At 40.3% G+C, this 22,814-nt stretch overlaps 1 protein-coding gene across 1 annotated transcript in view; it reads right to left on the reverse strand.

Annotated features, from left to right (window-relative positions):
• syt6b (synaptotagmin VIb) overlaps positions 1 to 19,607 on the reverse strand; it is a 52,363-nt gene extending 32,756 nt beyond the window's left edge. Inside the window, exon 1 of the mRNA XM_010881439.3 lies at positions 19,376 to 19,607. Coding sequence (XP_010879741.1) covers positions 19,376 to 19,541 — 166 coding nt within the window. The 5' untranslated portion in view covers positions 19,542 to 19,607. The remainder of the gene's footprint in view (positions 1 to 19,375) is intronic.
• Positions 19,608 to 22,814: the final 3,207 nt, after the last annotated feature.

A 22,814-nucleotide genomic window follows, 5' to 3' on the forward strand; every position in this document is an offset into this window, starting at 1 on the left:
AAACAGGGTTTTAAACCTTAATGTAATTTGGAGGTCATTAGCTTCTTTACCTTTTATTTATCCAGAATCCTATCTGAAGACACCAACTGCAAGCCACACCAAGAGAGAAATATCTTCATCAGGTTGTAGAAGGGGTACAATCCCAAGAACATAGGATTTTAAAGCTACTGAGTGATCTCACAAGGAGTGGGAAGACAGTATATCAAACGTAACAATTAATCTTGACCACGACCAAACAAAACACAACTCAACACAAACGCAACACGACACTCTCAGTTCTGTCAGATATATCATTGAACTGTTACCTGAGGACAAGACAGAGATTTAAAAAAAAAATCTGAGATAGACTTCTCCAACAATCAATCCCAGAAACCTCTGAGCAGCTGCTTCCAACAACAACGTACAGAATCACAGTCCAAGCTGCCATGTCACGCAGACAGGTCGCTACCATGGGATCCCGACCAGCAACAGGTCACAGGGCCGTCATTATTCATCAGACCTGGCCTGATAGCCAGTGCTCTAATGCAGCGATTGCACCAGCAACAATAATCAGACCCTCCACAGCTGATGGCAGTTAGAAAAAGACACTCACTCCTGCATTCCGCTGCATTCACCGAATGGGAATTCTACATGTGTCTCTGTATGTTTGTGGGTGTTTTTTTCCAACGGTTTATGCACAGTGCATAGATCCCAAGGGGCCGGAGGTGTTTTTCTGAACGTTCATTCAAGGGGTTGGAACCAAACCTGTTCAAACTGACTGCAATGCTGTGATTGTGAATTAACTGGTGCAAACACACATACACACACACACACACACACACATACACACACACCTTGAACAGCAATGTAGAAATTGCTCATCTGACTGCAATATGTTTAATGTGCTTGAAGGGTAATGGATTGAGACACAGACTGTATGCAAGATGATATCAAATTTAGTCATTACAGTACACTATGCAAATAAGCCTTAGCTTAGAGACGCTTTAAAGAAAGACACCAAAGGGTTTTAGAGAAACACTTGCCCTGTTTCTTTGTCTAGGAGAAACATTTTAAATACAATGTTGGCGGTAACAAATTCATTCAAAGTGAATGAAATTCAAAGTATTCTCACTCCTGCAGGTGGACTCACAATAGGCAATAGTTTGAAAGTCACCATTTCAAATAAAATCTCTACCCAGTCAAAGGCATTTCTGTCTAACCTCATCACTGTTATAATATCAGAAGAAATTAACCACCAAGTAACTAATAAATCCACAAGCCAGTAATATCATACAAAGTGACAGCATTAACACTCACCAGTGATAAACACTCCCTTCTTGCTTTTTGCATCCCTGTTCCAGAACTAGCACTTGTTCTCACTCTGCCTCTCTGTGTCGTTCTCTCTCCACCTCTCTCACCTTCACCCTCTGTCTCTCACTCTCTTCTCTGTGCCTCCCTCACGGTTCCTCTGTTACTGTTCCTCACTCCCTCTCTCTCCTGTTAATCGCCTCTCTCTCCCCTTTCCACATCTCTCTCCCTCTTTTGCTCTCCCTCTCTTTCCGAGGACACTCTCCCCTGCCTCCACTCCAAATGCGCTTTCAGCTGGGACCTCGTTTCTATGGAGCCAGCCAGCTAGCGTGCAGTGTTAAATGCGGTATAGCTACTGCAACTGTCCAGGGGCAGGTCCAGCCAGCCAACCTTTTAGAAATAAGACCTCCAGCTGATCCATGTGGCTATTACATATGCACTGGCTCACTTGCTGTATGGGTGTTTTTAATTTTTATTTTTAGCCTAATGGCTCAGTTGAGGTTTCTGTCTCCCTCTCTATGGCTTTTTGTGGTGTTCAGGAAACATTTATTTTTCATTCCTTTTATGTCATAAAGAGAATGATGCAAACTCAAGGGGATGCACACGTTGAAGTGCATGCATAACAATGAAATAAATATCCTCATGAATATCAAACACATCAGCGTCCTCCTGGATTGTACACCAGGACTAATAAAAAATACCAAGAGGGGGAACTCATCAAACACAGAAAAGAGAAAGGCCTGGAGGGGATCAGGAGAAATGATAACCTGATCAACTGTTGAATACAAGGCTTATATAATCTACAATGGGCGCATGGAGCATTAAAAGGGCACACATGCGTGTGACACGTACTGTATGTAGTCTGTTCTGTGAAGCAAGTATCATTGAATTAACATGCCTCTGAGAGCAGCATTCACCCTCTGTCTGGTGCTGTTTTTGTTATGTACAGTAGGTCCCACTGCCATGTGATGTTACGGTTCTGCATGCATGGGGAGATGGCTTGCCCTTGTAGACCACCGCTGAGCAGATTAACATCAGTGCACATTGAAGCTGGGGAAGTGCCCTGCATCAGGGGGGAAGGGAAGCCCCCGTCTCAGCCACAATGTAATTTGTGGTAAATGTACACTGTTCACACACAGGGGGCAGCCACAAGACTGACCCACTGCAGTTGCAGGGGAGTAGAGCAAGAGAGGAAGGAGATGACAATCGTGATCCTTTGGGATCCATGACAGGTCAACCAATAGCGTCAGATATTTCTTTTTCCAAACAAATATTTCTGTCACCAAACACACAGTTGGGAGACTCAATTTGCTTATTTATCTGATGCTTCATTAAAAACAGTTGTGCACTAACAGTGAAATGCTTAGTCAAGGGTTCTTTTCTAACAATGCAGACTTTGAAACTATAGAATATACTAATAACAAAAATCAGTTACAGTAGCATGGCTATAAACAGTGTCAATTGTATGTGCAGGGTACAAGTTAGTTGAGGTTTCAGTATATAGGTGTTTGGTAGGTTTGCTTATTAGCTACAACATTTTAGTTTTTAGGTGAGTGTGTGTGGTGAGTGTCCAGTGTGTGTGTGTGGGTGTCCAGTGTGTGTGTGTGGTGGGTGTCCAGTGTGTGTGTGTGTGGTGGGTGTCCAGTGTGTGTCCAGTGTGTGTGTGTGGTGGGTATCCAGTGTGTGTGTGGTGGGTGTCCAGTGTGTGTGTGTGGTGAGTGTCCAGTGTGTGTGTGTGGTGTGTGTTCAGTGTGTGTGTGTGTGGTGGGTGTCCAGTGTGTGTGTGTGGTGAGTGTCCAGTGTGTGTGTGTGGTGTGTGTTCAGTGTGTGTGTGTGTGGTGGGTGTCCAGTGTGTGTGTGGTGGGTGTCCAGTATGTGAGTGGTGGGTGTCCAGTGTGTGTGTGTGTGTGGTGTGTGTCCAGTGTGTGTGTGTGGTGGGTGTCCAGTGTGTGTGTGTGGTGAGTGTCCAGTGTGTGTGTGTGTGGTGTGTGTCCAGTGTGTGTGTGGTGGGTGTCCAGTATGTGAGTGGTGGGTGTCCAGTGTGTGTGTGTGTGTGGTGGGTGTCCAGTGTGTGTGTGTGAGTGTGGTGGGTGTCCAGTGTGTGTGCATGAAGTCAATACTAAAAAAGTAATAATTTTCACAGTCTAACGGCTTAAATGGCTTTACATTGCAAGAGTGTATGACTGTAATAGACAGACACTTTCTGGTTCAGTACCCTGAAAAACAATGTTTTTGCAAATATGTGAAAAAAACATGAACTTTATTTGTGGAGCCTATACCCTGTGTTTTCCATCTGTGACTGTTAGCCTTACACATGTCCAGCCTGACCTTTCACCTCACATAGGTCGGGTGCTAAGAAACATGATTGCTGTGATGTGATTAATATCTGCACGGCAGAGTGAAAGAATGATGCATTGCACCTAAAGTCTCTCTCCCAATCTCTCAGAAATGGAAGATAGCGTACAGTATCTTGCTATCTGCAGAGGAATTTCGTAGCTTGTGATTAGCTGTAGTTCTGTATCTCTTGTACAACAGGGCTTATTTTGATGTAAATCAATGTGTAATTATGCATGTACTCATTTACACATCCCAAGCTTTGCTATGCTGGGACACTCCAGATGGTTGTTAGTACACTGAGAAAGAAGGAGCTATTTATATAACTAATAAAGGTTATTCAGTTATTACCATGAGAAAACCATTCTATTTATATAGCTAATAAAGGTTATTCAGTTATTACCATGAGAAAACTGTTTTATTTATATAACTAATAAAGGTTGTTCAGTTATTACCATGAGAAAATGGTTCTATTTTAATAATTAATAAAGATTATTCAGTTATTACTATGAGAAAACGCTTCTATTTATATAATTAATAAAGGTTATTCAGTTATTACCATAAGAAAATGCTTCTATTTATATAATTAATAAAGGTTATTCAGTTATTACCAGGAGAAAACGCTTCTATGTATATAATTAATAAAGGTTATTCAGTTATTACCATAAGAAAATGCTTCTATTTATATAATTAATAAAGGTTATTCAGTTATTACCATGAGAAAACGCTTCTATTTATATAAATAATAAAGGTTATTCAGTTATTACAATGAGAAAAACTCTTTGAAGAACTAATTTATGGTTCCAAGTAGTACACTTCCCGCAGAGCTTATGATAAGTGTTATAAACTTGTTGGAGACCTTTTCTCTAAGACTGTAGAATTGTGTGAATGAAACTATGGGATTTTAATTGTTCATCTATGACAAACTCCAAGCATGGGTAACAGTAATCAAGGTAGTTTTGATTGCAATAACCTCAGGGCTTGGTAGTTATGGTGATGGCTGGAATAAGCAGAATAACAATCCCACCTTAGAGTCTGAGAGGTGGAAGTGGTAATAAAGGGCTGGATTCACTAGACTGAGTTTGCGCAGCGACTATAGCTGTCATAATTAAATGTAATTATGGATCTCCAGTTTCTCAGCAGCTGACCTACAGTAACACAACACACCTCATTAAGGAAGACCTCACTGCGTTGGGACTCTGCCACTGCAATGAAGGCTGTAACACGGAGGGGAGGGGGGGGGGGTTCACACAGGCTCAGCACACAGATTACAGACAAAGCATATCCGTCCACAGAATACTGATCGATCGGATGAGAGGAGGAAGTGCCTTTGAATTGGCATCCAGACGTCCTGCGCTGTTGCTGTGATCTTTGGTTCTGAGCAGAACTGCCTGTGTCTTAAACCAGATCTCTCCCGCAGAGATGGAACATGGTGCAGAGATACAGTACTTGGAGAGATGCAGAGATTCTGAATCATATTCTGAAGGGCCTCTGACTACACACGGGGGAAGATCCTTTTTCGTTCCCCCAACCGTGACTCCTCAGTTTACAATATTTGTCATTTCTACCTTCTGTAACTGGGTTATGTTACTCAGTTGGGTAGACTCCACCCCCACCAACCCTCATTCTTGCTTCCTCTCCCCTATAGAACGTTCAGTAATATAACCAGGGATGAGGGTATCACATGACCACAGGGAATACTCCACATGGATCCCTTCAGGATCACAGGACACGCAACGCTTAGGTTCACTTTAGGATGAGAGAGGGTAAGGAAAGGAGCTAATGTAACCTACAAAATAATAAACCTATCATGACAAGTATGTAAAAGAAGCTTAAAGCTCCTATTGATTTTATCAATGCATCTGTAGTACATGGCTGTGGTCACTGCTGAGCTTGTTCTAGGAAATGTCCACTGGTAGAGACCTCTGGGTTATATTAATTAGATATATCAAAGACAGCAAAAAATACTATCTAATACTGGGATAGTCAAAGGGACTATATAATACTGGGATAGTCAATGGGACTATATAATACTGGGATAGTCAAAGGGACTATCTAATACTGGGATAGGTAAAGGGACAATCTAATACTGGGATAGTCAAAAGGACTATCTAATACCGGGATAGTTAAAGGGACTATCCCAGACTTACCACTTGTTTTTGTTTTCTGCTTGTTTTTGTTTGCTGTTAAGTTTTGCTACGAAGTGATCTCATTAATACAATCCTGAAGTACAGTGCAGTAAATAAGCACTTCTTTCAAAATGATCTGATCAATGGCCAGAATCAATCCTAATTGAGATGTTGTGGCAGGGCCTTAAAAAAACCACTCCATATTTAAAAAGTTGGATGGAAGCATTTCCATAGTGTGATGCTCCCACTACTGTTGTAACAGTATAAACAGGATGCTCAGCCATGGACGGATGTTACTCTTTTGGTGGCCTCTCAGGCTAGCGCCCTTCTCAATCGGACACTTCTTTTGAGGACAGCCTGTTCAAGACAGATTCCCAGTTTTGTCATATTCTCTCAGCCTTTAAATAATGGTCCAGGGGATTTTCAATGCCTTGAAAAGATTCTTACATGTAGCATTTCCAGGTAGATGTGTAGATGTAGCAACTGAAAACCTCCTTACCAGACTTTGCAAAGCCATGTCAGAGTCAGAGAAAATGTACAAGCATTAAATGTCATGTATATTACAAGTGGGATATGTAGATGTGCAATGAAGGCAAATGCAAGTACAAATGACAATTCTGAATGTGCAGTGAAGCCAAATTGAAGGTGCATGTGCAACTGAAATGCAGGGATAGCACCAATGAGGTTCCCAACGTAGAGTACATGTAGCAACTGAAAACTTACTTTTCAGTTGCTGCAAGGCAGTGTCAGAGTCCAGTAGTACAAGTGAGTAGTGCAACAAGGTCCCTGAGAGGCAGTACTAAGTGGTGGGCGGGTGGGTTTGGTTAGTGTTGGGTACTGAGTTCAGTAGGATTACAGTAGATGGAGCGAACCTGTTCCTGAGCCAGCTGGTGCGGGAACAAAGAGACCTGTACCGCCTGCCTGATGGAAGGAGGGCAATGGGTGTGAAGGGTCCCTGATGATGCCACGCCCTGTGCAGACACCACTTGCGATGGAGGTCTACGATGGTTGAGAGCTGGGCACCAGTGAATACTTAGGACATCTATTATTTTCTGTTATGAAAAATATTAATTATTATGTTTCACATTGACATTATGGACTTTTTTGTGTCTATTAGTGGAAAAACAAATAAGATCCATTCATGTTGTAACACAATAAAATGTGGAGAAGTCCAAGAGGGTGAATACTTTTGACAGCCAATTTACAGTTAGGTCCAGAAATATTTGGATTTTAAATTAAACAACCGTGATGCAATTGAAGGGCAGACTTTCAGCTTTAATTCAAGAGGTTGAACAAAAATATTGTAAGAAACATTTAGGAATTGCAACCATTTTCACACACAGACCCTTATTTCAGGGGCACAAATGTCATTGGATAAATCATAAATAAAAAGTTCACTTTTAATACTTTGTCAAGAATCCTTTGCAGGCAATGATTGCTTGAAGTCTGGAACACATGGACATCACCAAACACTGGGTTTCCTCATTTGTGATGCTTTGCCAGGCCTTTACTGCATCTGTCTTCAATTATTGTTTGTTCATGGGTCTTTTTGCCTTAAGTTTTGTCTTCACCAAGTGAAATGCATGCTCAATCGTGTTCCTGTTATCGCACAGATTGTTTTTTGCAGCCTAAGGGTGGCCTGTTTCACTTGCATTAAGAGCTCCTTTGACCGCATGTTGTAGGTTCACAGCAACAGCTTCCAAATGTGAATGCCACACATGGAATCAACACCAGACCTTTAACTTTCTTACTTGATGAAGGAATAATGAAGGAATAGCCCACATCTGAATAGCCCACATCACATATTAAAGAGATGCAATTCCTAAACCCTTCCTCGACTTTGCAAGTGAATACCCTCAAATTAAAGCAGAGAGACTACACTTTAAGGCCATTTTCATTATTTACCGTGAATATATAAAAAAAATAACAGCTCAAATAATAAAGCTTGTGTCAGTGTCCAATTATTTCTGGACCTAACTGTATGTGCTTCTAGTAGATCATCCAGTCTTCATGAGAATGTACGCTTTGGTTACCATGTCATCCCCACCCCCACAACAATATATTCATTTTGGCCGGTAGGACATTCTTAGGATGTAAGACAGATTATAGGAGCGTCTTCATGAATCTAATTAGTGCTGTGTGGAAGGACATCTCCATTGTCAAGCATTGCATTTCTTCAGGGAAAAGGTTAACATGATTTGCTAGGAAACCATAGTAAGTGTCATATTGATTCCTCAGTATTTAAAAAACAGGCGATTTATAGCTAATTTCAAATCTCAACAGCAAAAATCCTTTCAAAGCAGTTAAAATTGTATTTGTAGGTTTGTGCAATAGATTTGTGGAATAGATTTTAATTAACCACAAATGTTATGCTTTTGCACAACACAGCAAAAGCTAAATTGAATAATGCCCCATAAATTCTCAGCAGTTGATGACAACACCATTTTCTCTCTTAATGAGCTTTTTAGTGGAAATAGAATTGTCACAATCCCCATTGGTCCTCCACAGACTTGTCAATGTCTGTAAACCTTGTTAACCTCCATATGCAGATGTTAACACAGGATCAACTTAATGCAAGGATGAAATGTCAGAGCAACATTCCCAGGCAACCCCAAGCAGAAAAGGACATTTCTGGAATCATTCAATTTGGGTGTCAATTTATGTCTCCCCCTAATATTCCCATCGCTTCTTTTCCCCACATCTTTCCTCCCTCTCTCCCATTATCTTTCCATCCCTCTCCCCCTCATCTGTTCATCCCTTTCATCCCTCATCCCTTTATCCCTCTCTCACTCTATCCACTTCCTCCCTTGTCTTCCATCAGAAAGGTTTATTATTCAATTTATCCAGATCGATCAATTGTGCTTTTGCTTTTCTTCCCAACAAAACATTAGATCTTAAGTGGTGTTTTTTTAAATAAATAAATAATAAATAAACAAATGACAAATATGTTGATGGAAATGGGAGCATGGTATAATGTTACAGTGATCTGGGGCTAACTTTATTAAAAAGTCTACAAACCCCAGGTTCTTGTGATGTAAAAGAATAAGACAAAGATAAATCATGTCAGAACTTTTTCCACCTTTAATGTGACCTATAACGTGAACAATTCAATTGAAAAACAAACTGAAATCTTTGAAGGGGAAAAATAAAAAATAAAAACTCACAATAACCTGGTTGCATAAGTGTGCACACCCTTAAACTAATACTTTGTTGAAGCACCCTTTGATTTTATTACAGCACTCAGTCTTTTTGGGTAGGAGTCAATTAGCATGGCACATCCTGACGAGGAGACCCCGGGTAAGACCTAGGACACGCTGGAGGGACTATGTCTCCCGGGTGGCCTGGGAATGCCTCGGTGTCCCCCCGGAAGAGCTGGAGGAAGTGTCTGGGGAGAGGGAAGTCTGGGCATCCCTGCTTAGACTGCTGCCCCCGCGACCCGGCCCCGGATAAGCAGAAGATGATGGATGGATGGCATCCTGACATGGCAATATTTGCCCACTCTTCTTTGCAAAAGCATTCCAAATCTGTTAGATTGCGAGGAGATCTCCTGTGCACAGCCTTCTTCAGACCCCACAGATGTTCAATTGGATTCAGTTCTGTGCTCTGGCTGGGCCATTCCAAAACGTTAATCTTCTTCTGGTGAAGCCTTGCTTTTGTGGATTTGGATGTGTGCTTTGTGTCATTGATGTGCTAAAAGGTGAACTTCTTAATCTTCAGCTTTCCAACAGATGCCGGAAGCTTTTGTGCGAAAATTGCCTGGTATTTGGAACTGTTCATAATTCCCTCCACCCTGACTGAGGCCCCGGTTCCAGCTGAAGAAAAACAGCCCCAAAGTATGATGCTGCCACCACCATGCTTCACTGTGGGTATGGTGTTCTTTGGGTGATGCGCAGTGTTGTTTTTGCACCAAACATACCTTTTGGAATTATGGCCAAAAGGTTCATCCTTGGTTTCATCAGGCTGTAACACATTTCCCACGTGCTTTTGGGGGACTTTTGTTTTTGCAAACTTCAGCCAGGCTTGGATGTTTTTCTTTGTAAGAAAAGGCCTCCGTCTTGCCACCCTCACCCCATAGCCCATTCATATGAAGAATACGGGAGATTGTTGTCACATGTAGCACACAGCCAGTACTTGCCAGAAATTCCAGCATTTCCTTTAATGTTGCTGGAGGCCTATTGGAAGCCTCCCTGACCAGTTTTCTTCTTGTCTTTTCATCAATTTCATCAAGGGACGTCCAGTTCTTGCTAATATCTCTGTTGTGCCATATTTTCTCCACTTGATGATGACTGTCTTCACTGTGTTCCATGGTATATCTAATGCTTTGGAAATTATTTTGTACCCTTCTCCTGACTGATATCTTTCAACAAAGAGATCCCTCTGATGCTTTGGAAGCTTTCTGCGGACCATGGATTTTGCTCTGAGATGTAACTAAGAAAATGTCCTACTAGAACAGCTGAACTTTATTTGGGATTAATCAGAGTCACTTTAGATTATGGCAGGTGTGTAATGACTTCTATTTAACATGAGTTTGAATGTGATTGGTTAATTCTGAACACAGCCACATCCCCAGTTATAAGAGGGTGTGCACACTTATGTAACCAGGTTATTGTAAGGTTTTTATTTTTCATTTTTCCCCCTCGACGATTTCAGTTTGTTGTTCAGTTGAATTGTTCACATTATAGGTCACATTAAGTGGAAGTGGAAAAAGTTCTGATATGATTTATCTTGGTCTCATTCTTTTACATCACAAAAACCTGGCATTTTAACAGGGGTGTGTAGACTTTTTATATCCAATGTAGCTTACCATTGGCTTAAGGAACCAAACCAACTCTTAAATCCGTGCCATTTACATGGCTGGCAAATAGCGCCTCAGACAGCTGAATTACATACATGTGGCTCAATAGTAATGCTACCTAACATGGCTTAAATAACCCTCTGGGAGTTACAGAGAGTATACCAATCTACAATACTGTCTCACAACCTGTACACACGGGATTAACGCTATTTTTTACACTGTCGTGTTCTCGGCCTAGCAGTGATGTGGGGGGGGGTAGCTCTGCTACAGATCCTGTTCCAGGTGATTTTCACAACCCAGATGAGAAAACTCTGTGGCACAGTGATGTTCTTATTAGACTGCAGCTGTTTATCCCCACTCTTAACCCCAGTAGGATTTGTATTTCGTTTTCTCTTGTTATCCATAACAGTTTTCAGATAAACCCTGGCCTCCTTTCCCCTTCTCTATTGCCCTGCCTTCTTGGTTATTCTTCCATAGAGACAGGAAAGGTTTGATGTACTGCTCCTAACACTGAATAAAACAATTGCCTAACTTCATTGCTTGCACGGGCTGAAATTATGATGCAATGTTTTCAATAAAGAGTTACAGTTACAGTAAATCCTACCATATCCACAAAGTAATAGCTAATGCAATAGAACAAAACATGATATACGATATAATAAGTTAAAGCAAAATTGGGAACAATTTCAAGTGATTGAAGATGTGATAAACTCTTTATATTATATATCTTTTTATAAAAACAATGTTTACTTTTTGCCCTAACTTTGTAAATGTAAAAAATCTCAAAATACACATAAATTACACATTTATAAACATCATTATTTTATGACTTATAAGGTTATGTGTTTAATCATAGTATGGACACAAGGGTCAATACCTTTTTCCACTAAAGTAAATATAAAATAGTTAAATAAAAGTTATATAGTCATGAAATTAGTATACAGTGTTTGTTAATGTTCAATTAATTGTTTGACTGACCATTTAAATTTGTACTTATTTGTTTATATATGACCTGAGGCGTTGCTAGGATCACAATACGTTCAGGGCTGTTTTTTACATAAATTATCTATGAATGGGTTTGCAACCCGTAATCTAAAGCATACTGTATTGACTTTATAAATGTTTAGGCCTATAAATTAAACATGCAATGGTAAAATAAGAATTACACTGCAAAACATAATTGCAACTATTATTCATTTCCATCTCAGCATTTCATGATGAATATTGTTGTTAAGATATTTATGTTTTAGAAAAATTAGATTTTGTTATTGATGAGACATTAGAGTTATGAGAGTTATGATCACTTCCATTTTAATCCAAACAGTTCAGAAAGTAACTAAAGCTCTAACTCATTTAGGGCTGGTTTCACAGACACAGATTAAGCCTATTCTGGGACAAAAAAATAAGCTAAATGGAGTTTTCTGTTGTACTTGATTTTTTTGTCCTGGACTAGGCTTAATCTGCGTCTGCGAAACCGGCCCCTAATGTTTTTCATATTATCTGTGTGCAGATTACCCCTTTTTACCACTTTAAATCCACTGGTCCCAAACACACTGAACTTCCCAGTTTATTGACTTTCTCTCTCCAGATGAAATCCTGCAACTAATGATGTTTGGCAGTCTGACAACTTGCCCCGATCACCCCATCTGTACTGTAGCTATTATCGAAACATAGGCTCCACACCAACAACACACCAACTTCAAGATTGACAGCAGGCAGAAGTAAAGGTCCATGTCTGTTGGATGTATCTGTAATCCATATATCCTGCCAATCTGCTCTATTTGCTGTGAGAAATGCACCTTTCATACAGACTTGACAACAAGAACAAATGGCAGGACACTGCAGACCTCATTGTGTTTGTCTCTGATATAATTTGGCACATGGAGCTTAGCTAAATGGTGCATGTATTGTTGATATATCTGTAATCCAAACCAAACCATTCACATTTTACCCTGCTCAGATCCAAACAAAGTTTTCGCAAGACTGACTAACCTAAATAATGTTTATAATATAATTTTGACAAACGTATAAATGTTTCTGACTCAGTGTTACCTTTAATTACACCTGTAGAACTTTTTTTCTTATTAACAAAGAGTGAATATATGATCAAACACTTACTATACAATTACAATTACAACTTACAATTACTTACTTAATAAATCCTTAATTACAGTGCTTATAAATGCATCATTTACAATTCAGAGATTGATTACTGAAATGTACAATGTAGTAATAATAATTCATAGAGGCACTTGCATATGTATTGCACTTATACAAATACCTTGCTCTAAAATTCACTACAAGCGACAAGAAAACAAACATAACAGAGATAAAGCGTGTATATAAACTCATGTTCCCAGGTCCAGGCGTGGCTTGACACACCTTTCCTAATCTACCCTGTCTTCATTCATGTGCGATGTGATTTAGATTTACAATTATTGAAGAGCTTCTTGTACAATTTGATTGGTCATTTTGCAGGGTACAGGTTTATGCAAGCTTGAATTGGTTTCAAAATGTTCCTCATCAATTATGGTGAATGGTTAACTTCACATATTATATTCATGTGCTTGTCTGTGTTTGCCACTAATGGAATGTATCCAGGGGCTCCTAAATGACACAGTGATTACATGATTTCTGTTACATGTCTACATACTTAAACTGCTAGGATTTTTGTAATGAGTATTTTTCAAGTGTGAACTACAGTCCAATGATTTGTACTATAATATGCTTTTAGAAAGCTGTATTTTCAAACAGTTTGATGGTAATGTTGTCTGGTTCAGGGATACAATAATAATACTATCCAGAATGCAACATCTGCCTAGTCTGCCTAGTACGTTTTGCTTCTTATCACATGCTCTGGTGTCATTCTATTCTTCTCACTGGCCCGTCCTTCCAGCTTTCAAGTCCAGCTGTGGAATTTCACCTGCCGACTGCCCGAATCACTTAACATTTTGTCAATTTCTTTTATCTGACCCTCCAATAAGCCATAGCCTACATAGCTTTAGTGTTCTGTCCCAGCATTTGCTACACTAGCCATGAAATGTTGATATCATATACACTACTTTCCAGTGCACTTGAAAGGGCAAAGGCAGGCTCCCCATTTCGCTAGAACAGAATGAATCAACCATATCACCATAAAAAATGTATTTCCTCATACCACTGCAGATTTGTATCTTATTGTTAGTCATAAATATAACATGTTTGTGTGTCTAATTGATTAATACAGGGGCTAAAAGCATTTCCATGTATAAAATGGTGTTTGTGTGTGCCATGAGTTTGCCTAATATTTAGAAGTACACAATTGAAAACAAATGCAGCTGAAAATAATTACATAATATATTAGATTTAGGGGGAAAATATGAGACAAACTCAAACTAATATTCCACAGGTAATATAACTGGTGTTCTTACACCCTCTATTGGAAACATTTTGCAACGGTCAAAAGAAACACTATTACAGAAATACGATTAATCAAATTAAAACTGTTAATTTAAAAAACATGAAAAGCCAAACTGGCCTCTCATTGTGCTATAGATGAAAACACAAAACAATGTATGTCAGTCTGCTCCAACAGTAATACTGTATATTACACCTAACAATAAACGAGGGCCACTGGAGCAATAAATCAACTCATCCACAGGGAACTCTCACAAATGTCAGAATGTTCTGTCAGCCTGAGAGTGTGTGTGTATATGAAGGTATGTCAACAGATGGAAATTGGAATATTTGAGAAAACCAAGTTATTTGGGAGACAGAAATTAATAAAATAAGTGTCTCTGTTCCAAATACAAGCTGGGCTGTCGGAATCTTCATTGGCCAATTTATTAACTTTTTAAAACACCATATTGGTGTAAACATTTAATTATTTAAAGACAACCGTAATAATATAATACTAATAAAAATATATTTGTGCCTTGTTTATTGGGTACAGGTAAATGCATTTGGTAGAAAGTTCTTAGAAAAAGTTACAGTACACTCAAAACAATTCAATTCCATTTAACTAAATATCCTGGGAGATATCTGGGAGAACACATTTGGACTTGTTTTAGTAGGATGACTTATTACGAACTATAGAAAATACAAATTTAAGGAGGAAATATGCACATACACGTTTGTCAGTATACACATAAGGTATGAACCACCAACATGTCAGTGTTTGGCAAAAATCACCCCCCCCCCCCCCCCGCATATGGTGCACGTGCACATGCATGTGTACATACACCTTCGTGTGTATGCGTTCGTAGGAAAGGCAGAACAAACCAAAATAATCCAGTTCAGTTTCCAGAAACTCACCTACATCCAACGCTGACATTCACCTTAGCGCACATGCGATCCCGACTTGCCCCTCCAAGTCGGTGACCTTTGTTTTTTTAGCAGCCGGTTTTAGAGGCGCTCTGCAGGGGCGACTCAGGCACAGTGGCAGTCTTTTATTCATGTGGTATTACTACCTGTGGACTGGTGCACCCTGTCCTCTTCCTGGCCGAGCTGCGGGCGCTGCCTTCCGCAGGCACAGCACAACTCTTTAATTGGAGCCTGATCAGCATGAGCTAATGCCACCTTCAATTACCTGCCAATAAACCCCGTGGTTAAGATGGAGCAGTGCTGTGGAGGACGCATCCACCAGTCCAGAGGGTGAGAATGACTACGGATGTCTTTTTGAGTGGCATCATACAGAACTGAAGCTAGGGGACCAATGTATAACTGTGTTGAACTGTGGAATGTTTAATGGTGTTAAACTGCAGAAGGGGAAAAGCAAGGCTAGCCCAATGATGACTAATACTGTAGTGCTATTCATTTAGTTTCCCCTTGGCTGGCATGTCGTAAAAAGCTTCCTGGAGTTTAATAGGAGGAGAAGTGTGTGGTAGGGAGAAAGTGCCCCTAAGCTTAGTTCAGGGAGACATCCTTTTTTATGATACAAAGATGCAGGGAAGAATTATGGCACAGAAAGGATTTCCAGGTGACCTGCTCCACATGTCTGAAGAACACAGACACGTGGGAGGATTGAATAAAACCGCTTTAGGTTGGATCAGCCACGTTCAGATCGGGGATTTCTGCTTTTTTACTCCTGTAGTAACCCGGGGTGGAATTCTGAGTTCAGAACAGCCCTGGACTTTGACCCAAACCGGCCCACATCCCCCTCTCCGATGTACATACAAACCGTCAACAGCCCCTCACTACAGGTTAGCGTAATTACAACAATTGCATAGTAGTAAAGTAAAAAATAGTTAACCGTATAAAAACTGGACAGCGTCAGCCATCATGACTGAACATGCCATTGTAGGAAGACAAAGTGGACAGAGAGAGAAAGAGAAGGGACAGATAATAGGAGAGAGGACGAATTTGAAGGTTTAAATGTACAAGAGCTGGTTAAATACTTATTGAAATACAGAACACTTGTAATGGTAATTTTGAACTGAGGTACATTTGAGAAATGTCTGTCTTTCCATTGGCTGGTATGTAGATCTTTACTTTGATTGTGACACACATGTCTGTATAATATCAGAGGATTAACAGGTATTTGGGCCATGTCCTCCTGCCTAGAAGAAGGGTGTCAGTCTTTTGTTCCTCAGGAATGTGGGGGAGCTGGTATTTGCATAGGGGGAATCTATTGTCTGTCCAGATGCTGTAAGAACTCTTAGAATCGAAGAAGTTACTTATGGCGGGAAGGAGAGCTGTCCTTTGTGTGAAGCTTAGGTAAACACAACTGTAAACATTATGGCAGGAAGGATAAGGTGGGGGGACAGCCCACCCTTTGGGTAAAACCTATGTGACACAGGACAGATGGCAGCATCTTACCACACCCCTTTTTCTATGTAATAAATACTGTTGAAATGATGTTTTGAGTCAGAGACTCCTCAGACGATTATGTGTGTGTAAGCGGTTGACGCGTCTCTCATATGCGCATAATAGTTAATAAAACGGTTAGAATGTGCCAAGAGAACTTTGTCTCTGTGTTCCTTACTCCGAGTGTCGATACATGGAATTTCCATCACACTCTGTCTGGCTCGGGGAGTACTGGATAGCCTAACTCTGTCAGAGTATTAGACAGTGCTAACTGTTAAGACACACAGTACAGTAGTCAACCTCAATACTACAACATACAGGTTCATGTCATCTGAACTGGGTGTTTTGAAATGATCAGAAGTAGGCCTGATATCCTATTCTCTTCCTCCAGCTGATCAGGGCCTATCAGCAACCTTAAAGTGAATGAATGGATTACTAATGAACATTGGACAATGCTGTTTCAAGCATTGATTGAAGTAGCAGAGCGTACCAGAACTGGTTGAATGCAATGTAAACAAACTCGCAAAAATCATTATTTATCGTTGTGAGGGCAATAAACAAAGTAATGGTGCATAACTCAAGAAAAATCTAAATATACTGGGAAAAGAGCTATAAACTGCAAGTTGAAATACATATTCAAATTGTTCTAATAGGGCTTGAAATTACTGACCAGCTATTGTAGGCTGCAAGAATCAACAAGTGTCTGGTACGCCTCGTAGTAGCTACAGTTAATACACTGAACAGAGGTATAAACCCAACAAGTAACCATTAATTAAACATTTCAAAGGTTAATTAACCTAAGAAAAGTTAATGTAATGAAATCCGTCAGTTGTCATATGACCCTAGTCTATAGAGTTCATGTGAGCAGGAATACAAACATCTGTGTGGAACATTTCTGGGATTTTTAATCTTTAATCATTTAACACATGGCCAACACTTTATAGAGTGTTTCTATTTTTGTGCAGCTAGACAACTAGGACAATATTCCTGTTTTGTAATGTAGCATCCCTCCCTGGGCCTGGCTCCCCATCACTGCCTATCACTTCAGCTAAAACTGACTTGGCTCGCTCTAGTAGGCTTGGCTCTGCTGTCACCCTCTGCTAGTGTTTGACCCAGGCCAGGTGTCCTCGTCTCTGCCGGAGATAATTAAGTAGCATCCGTAGTACTACTATCAGCAACACTAGTAGTAGCAGGCACGGCGGTGTGCTACTACAGGTCGTCTAATTTTCACCACAGGTTATAGGCACTCTTGCATTCTACTCAGCGCTCACATCCACTTTTCCACACAACACCGTCGGTCTGTGTGGGAAAGGGGCGGGGCTAGCGGTGAACGCCTGACCAAATGGCCCGAGAGACTCTGAGATAGCCCAGTGGACCGGCCGCCGATCTTTGCCCCAGTCAAATGGTGAGAGCTAAGCGTTTGAAAGGCCCACCAGGAGTTGTCCTTGTGCTCCAGATGGCCAGTCCGCTGCTGGTGATGTCGGATTTGGACGGTGACGTAAACTCACTGTGACAGTGAGATTCTCCTCTCATGGGTCTGTCTTAACTTGGAAATCAAATGAGACTTCAGGAATGCATGGAGATTTTTCATGCTATTCCATCACACGTGATTCTAAGAGGCCTACACATCAAATTGCCCAGTGTTGATATTTCAGTGTAACATTGCTGGTGTTGATTTGATTTAGGCATTATGTCTCATTTACTCGGTAAGAAATGTGTAAAGTATCTTCCCATGGGCTCCCAGCAAGAAAGACAAATGCATTCAACACTGTAAGTCTTTTGGATAAGTGTTTTCTGCTAATAACCAGATAATAACCTACCAGGTTGATTTCTTTACACTTTAAATATCACTCATCGTGTCAGTACTCCCCCAACAATTAGATCATGCAGGCACTCAAGTTGTTTTGATTAAAGTGTCTACTTAACAACTAAAATATAAATACAAATGTCCCATCAAAACCAGGGGTTACCTAACACCACATTCTGGTTTGTCTAGCCCATCAAAAGTAAGACATTATGATGTATTGTCATATCAAATCAACATTCACCTTGAACTATCATGGTAAATGCCACAGGGCATGTACAGGATAAAACACTGAATGACTATGTCTCTGTCACTAACAACTACAGTCATATGTGGTAACCACAATTCACAAACAAAATAAGGCCATCTGAGAAAAACACCAATTAGCCATATTACCAAACAGTGTTAAAACACCACCCATCACACAAAATTTGACTGTAACATTCCAGTTGTTAATTACTTACACTGAGTATGTGGATTAATGTGAGCACTAAACAGAGTTGAGTCACGTTTTGTATTTTCTGTAGGTGTGTTTGCAAACCCCTCAATCTTGTTAATATGAACAATTTAAATGAAGAATACTGCTGCAGAGTTAATAACTTTCACCTTTGGGGAGATGTTCAAACCTCCACTATGTGCTTAAAAAAACAAACATCTGGGGTCATGGCAGGCCATTTTTGTCAGAGAAAGGATTTTTTTGTAGCCAGGCAACAACTTATAGGTATTTATAAAAACTTCCAAAAACGTATGATGTGTTACTGCATTACTTTACTGTGTTTTACTGTGCAAAGTAACTTTTTCCGCAACAATTATTGTCAGTAGCCAATGGCTTTTATTATTGTCTTTTTGGTCAAATGCAGTTTAATTCCATATTCTTCTGGAAATAATAACAGTCTCTTTTCACTCTATGAACTCAATCTTTCAAGGAATCTTTTTTTATTCAATTCTGTACATTTTCTTGAAATATAATTCAAACTGACAAAATTCAATTCATTTTCAACTGTAGTTAAGTGTAAGAAAGTACCCTAGCCAATTTAACAAACCCAGACAGCCTTAAAGTATCCCCCCAAAGTGTACATTATGTCTGGCAGGAATTAGAAAATGACCTGAACTAAAAAGTTAACTAAAACATTGCAATTAGCCCATCCAATACATCACGTGCTCCCAGTCACTCACGCCACAAAACCTCACAGACAAACAGTGCTGGCTGGAAGACGAGAGGCTGTCAGCTGTTGATCTTACCCGACCCTGAAGTGTTTGGGCTTTGGTTGGTGGCGAGCAGTGTGATGAAGTCCTGGCAGGTGTTGGGCTGCAACAGAGGGCTGTTGTCCAGACAGAGGTCAATGATAAGGGCCACCGCCTTCTCACAGTAAGCATCATGGTCCTCTCTCTCCTCCACAGAGCTCATCCTCCCCTGAGTCCTGCGTCGTCCTTAGCGGTCATCCAGGACTGGACAAAGTGGCTGAAAGGCAGATGAGGGACAGTAGCGGCGCTGCTGTAAAAAAATAGACGCAACTTGCCGCTGTCCGTTTGCTTGCACACTCCCTCTGCCTTTCTCAGCCTCTCAGACTCCTGGATATAAAGCCAGTCAGTGTCAGTATGTGTCTTTGTATGTGTGTGTGTGTGTACGTGTGGTTGTGTGTGTGTGTGGGAGGGGACTTAATGAGGCAGTAGGAGCCCCCAGGTATTCCCGAAGCAGGAGTGTCGCATCACACCATATCCATATTTACAAAGGACCAGAGACAGAGGGAGAGAGATAGAGTCCATGGAGAGAACGATAGAGAGAGAGAGAGAGAGAGAGAAAGAGAGAGAGGTCAATGGCTGCATTCCATTTCCACAACAGCTTGGTGTTGAGCTTTGAGTGCCTCTCCCCCAACTCTCTCATTTGGAATATAGGCTATATACCATACACTGTACATAAAAAGGTCTCTTTACCAACTGTGTATTTATGCAGACAAATGTAACCTAATTTAATAAATTACACTGAAAAAGTATAGCTTGCAATCATTTATACATCAATAATCAACAGAAATGCAATTTCATGGTGCGGAACAAATGAAATGAAATGTACACCCTTGAGTAGCTGGTGTGGCCCCCTGTCACTAAAATCACTTCATGTAGCCATTTCTTGAAACTGTATCAGTCTTTTACATCCGTTCAAGGAATGTTTGCCCACGCTTCTTTACAGTACTGCTTCAACTGATGTTCAAGGGCTTTCTTGTATGCACTTCATGTCTCCCCACAGCATTTCAATGGGATTCAGAATTGGGCTTTGACTGTATAATTCTGTAGCCCTCCATTTCTTCTTGTTGAGTGATTCTGTTGTAGATTTGCTTGTGTGTTTTGAATCACTGTCCACCTCAAATATTCTTTGGTATAATATGGAATTCATGGTTGACAGCAGACCAGCATCAGTTCAAAAGCAGCATTTCATTTTTGCCAAACATGGCTTCTGGCACTGGGACTCCAGAGACTGTCCAGAGCACACTGTTCCAGTAGTTTTGGTCTTTACCCAGGTGTTGCCTGGCAAATGTCGGTCCTGTGTTGGTATTTGTATTTGAAGGCAGAGGCTTCTTCTATCCTGGCCTTCCATGTAGGCCAAGTTTGTGCAGTATCCTTCTGACAGCTGACTCATCCACTTTGACACTGATTGTGACAAGAGCGGCCTGTAGATCCTTTGAAGTTACTATGGGGTTCTTAGAGATAATCTTTCTGTCGGCTTCTGGCTTGAATTTGATGGGACTACCTGCCCTGAGTAGATTGCCTGTGGTCTGGAATATTCTTCCATGTGTAGACGATCAACCAGTCAGTGGAATGTAATGTGTGTGCATGTGTTTGTGTGTACATAACACTCTAATGGAGAAAGCATACAAATTGGTATGGCTAACCATGGGCATCCCTACAACTGGAAAGGCATCAAAATCAGATAATTTTTTGGGGAATGTGTGATGACTAAGACAGACTGACAGCTAATCCCCTAGTCTAGATCCTTTTGAAGTTGACTTGCTAATCTGCATCTGGGGGGCTTCCTCTACTTCGCCCCAATGACCAACTATTGCCAGTTGAATAATAGAACAGTTTGCAATTCCCCAAAAAACATGAGCATGAAGTACTGATGAAAGGTGGCTGATGGAATTAATAAATCTAGTAACAAAATAAACATAAGTCACTAATCAAGCTAACATTTTTACCCAGACAAAGTAACATTAATTTACATTAGTAACTTCAGGCCCTAAGATTTCCCATTTTGTTTTGGGTTGCTTAATGTTGGTCAAACAAACTGATTGATTCCCATGAGAAACCCAGCTGGTATACTGAAGAACAGGTGGCTTCATTTTGTGTAGGTTTGCTCAAAGAAATCTGTAGGACACACCAGTGGCGTTAGGCCTGGGCTTCCAGGGCTTAATTTTTTTGGTCAGTTGAGTTTGTATACCTGTGCGCATAACTACGTAAAAATGCTTATTTAGCAAGATATTTGCATATATATATATATATATATATATATATATATATATATATATATATATATATAAGTAACTTGATGTATGTCCGTAATGGTCCCAGACGGATGGGACTGTTCCGGTTCGTGTTTTCCGTGTTCTTGGTTTGTCGTGTCCTTGTTTGGTCTTTCCTGTAGTTTAGTTAATCAGTTTATTCCTTTCACCTGTGTTTAGCCCTCACCCGTTTCAGTTCTCCTTCTTAGTCTCTGTATTTAATTCTGGCATTTTCTCCCTTTCCTGGTCGGTCATTGTTGTGTTCAACTGTCCAGTGTTTTCGATGTATAGTCCTTTTGTATCTGTAGTGCACGGCACTCGAGTTTCTTTTCCTTTTTGTCCTCATTAAAAGCTCCTTCTTTTACCCTGCATTTGCCTCCGCTTCTGTAAACATGACAATGTCTTTAAGAATAAAAAACGCACAGAGAAGATACTACTCACAGAGAAAACGCACAGAGATAGTACTAGATTTTGAATTGGATTAAAAATGTCCTTTGAGAATATAGCATTTGTTTGTCTCTTTTCTCTTAATCTTAGTTTAATCATATCTGAATGAAAACATAATGTTAAAAGAATAAAGACTTTTCACAGAGCAGAACATAATCAGTCTATTTAACAATTAAATGTGGATAAAAATAAACAGTAGCTTAATTCCCCAGTTATGCCGTACTTAATAAATATACTGACTTCTAACAATCAATTGTCAAATCCATATTGTACACCAGTAGAATATACTTTGGGTCTGGTGACACCTGAATTCTTCAGATTCTTTAAAAAATAAAATAATTAAAAAATGTAAATAAAAAGGCAGCAGGAGTGATTCTTTCTCAAATTCAAATTGACACCTGTGGGAGACTGGGAGTATGGAAATGCATTTCAGCCATCCAAGCTGCAAAATCCATCAAAATGTCAATCAGTCACATTGGAGAAGGACTTGTTTGTGGTGTCAGTGCCCTCTAGTATGCTGCCATCTAGCAGAAAATGAAAGGCCACCTCATCATGTACAGTGTTGAGATGGAGTAAGCCACTCCGAGGTGAAACTAGCAAATAGGGACATGGCGGTGGTTAAACATAAAGAGCTGGTTTCTAAGGCAGCATTGCACAACATGCCGCCCGTGGCTCAAATGTGGATATGCCCTTTACTGGCCCATGGTTAAGTGAATTGCCTACAATGGTGTATTATGCTC

The sequence above is a fragment of the Esox lucius genome, chromosome 17 (genome assembly GCF_011004845.1).
Source record: "Esox lucius isolate fEsoLuc1 chromosome 17, fEsoLuc1.pri, whole genome shotgun sequence".
Classification (NCBI taxonomy): domain Eukaryota; kingdom Metazoa; phylum Chordata; class Actinopteri; order Esociformes; family Esocidae; genus Esox; species Esox lucius.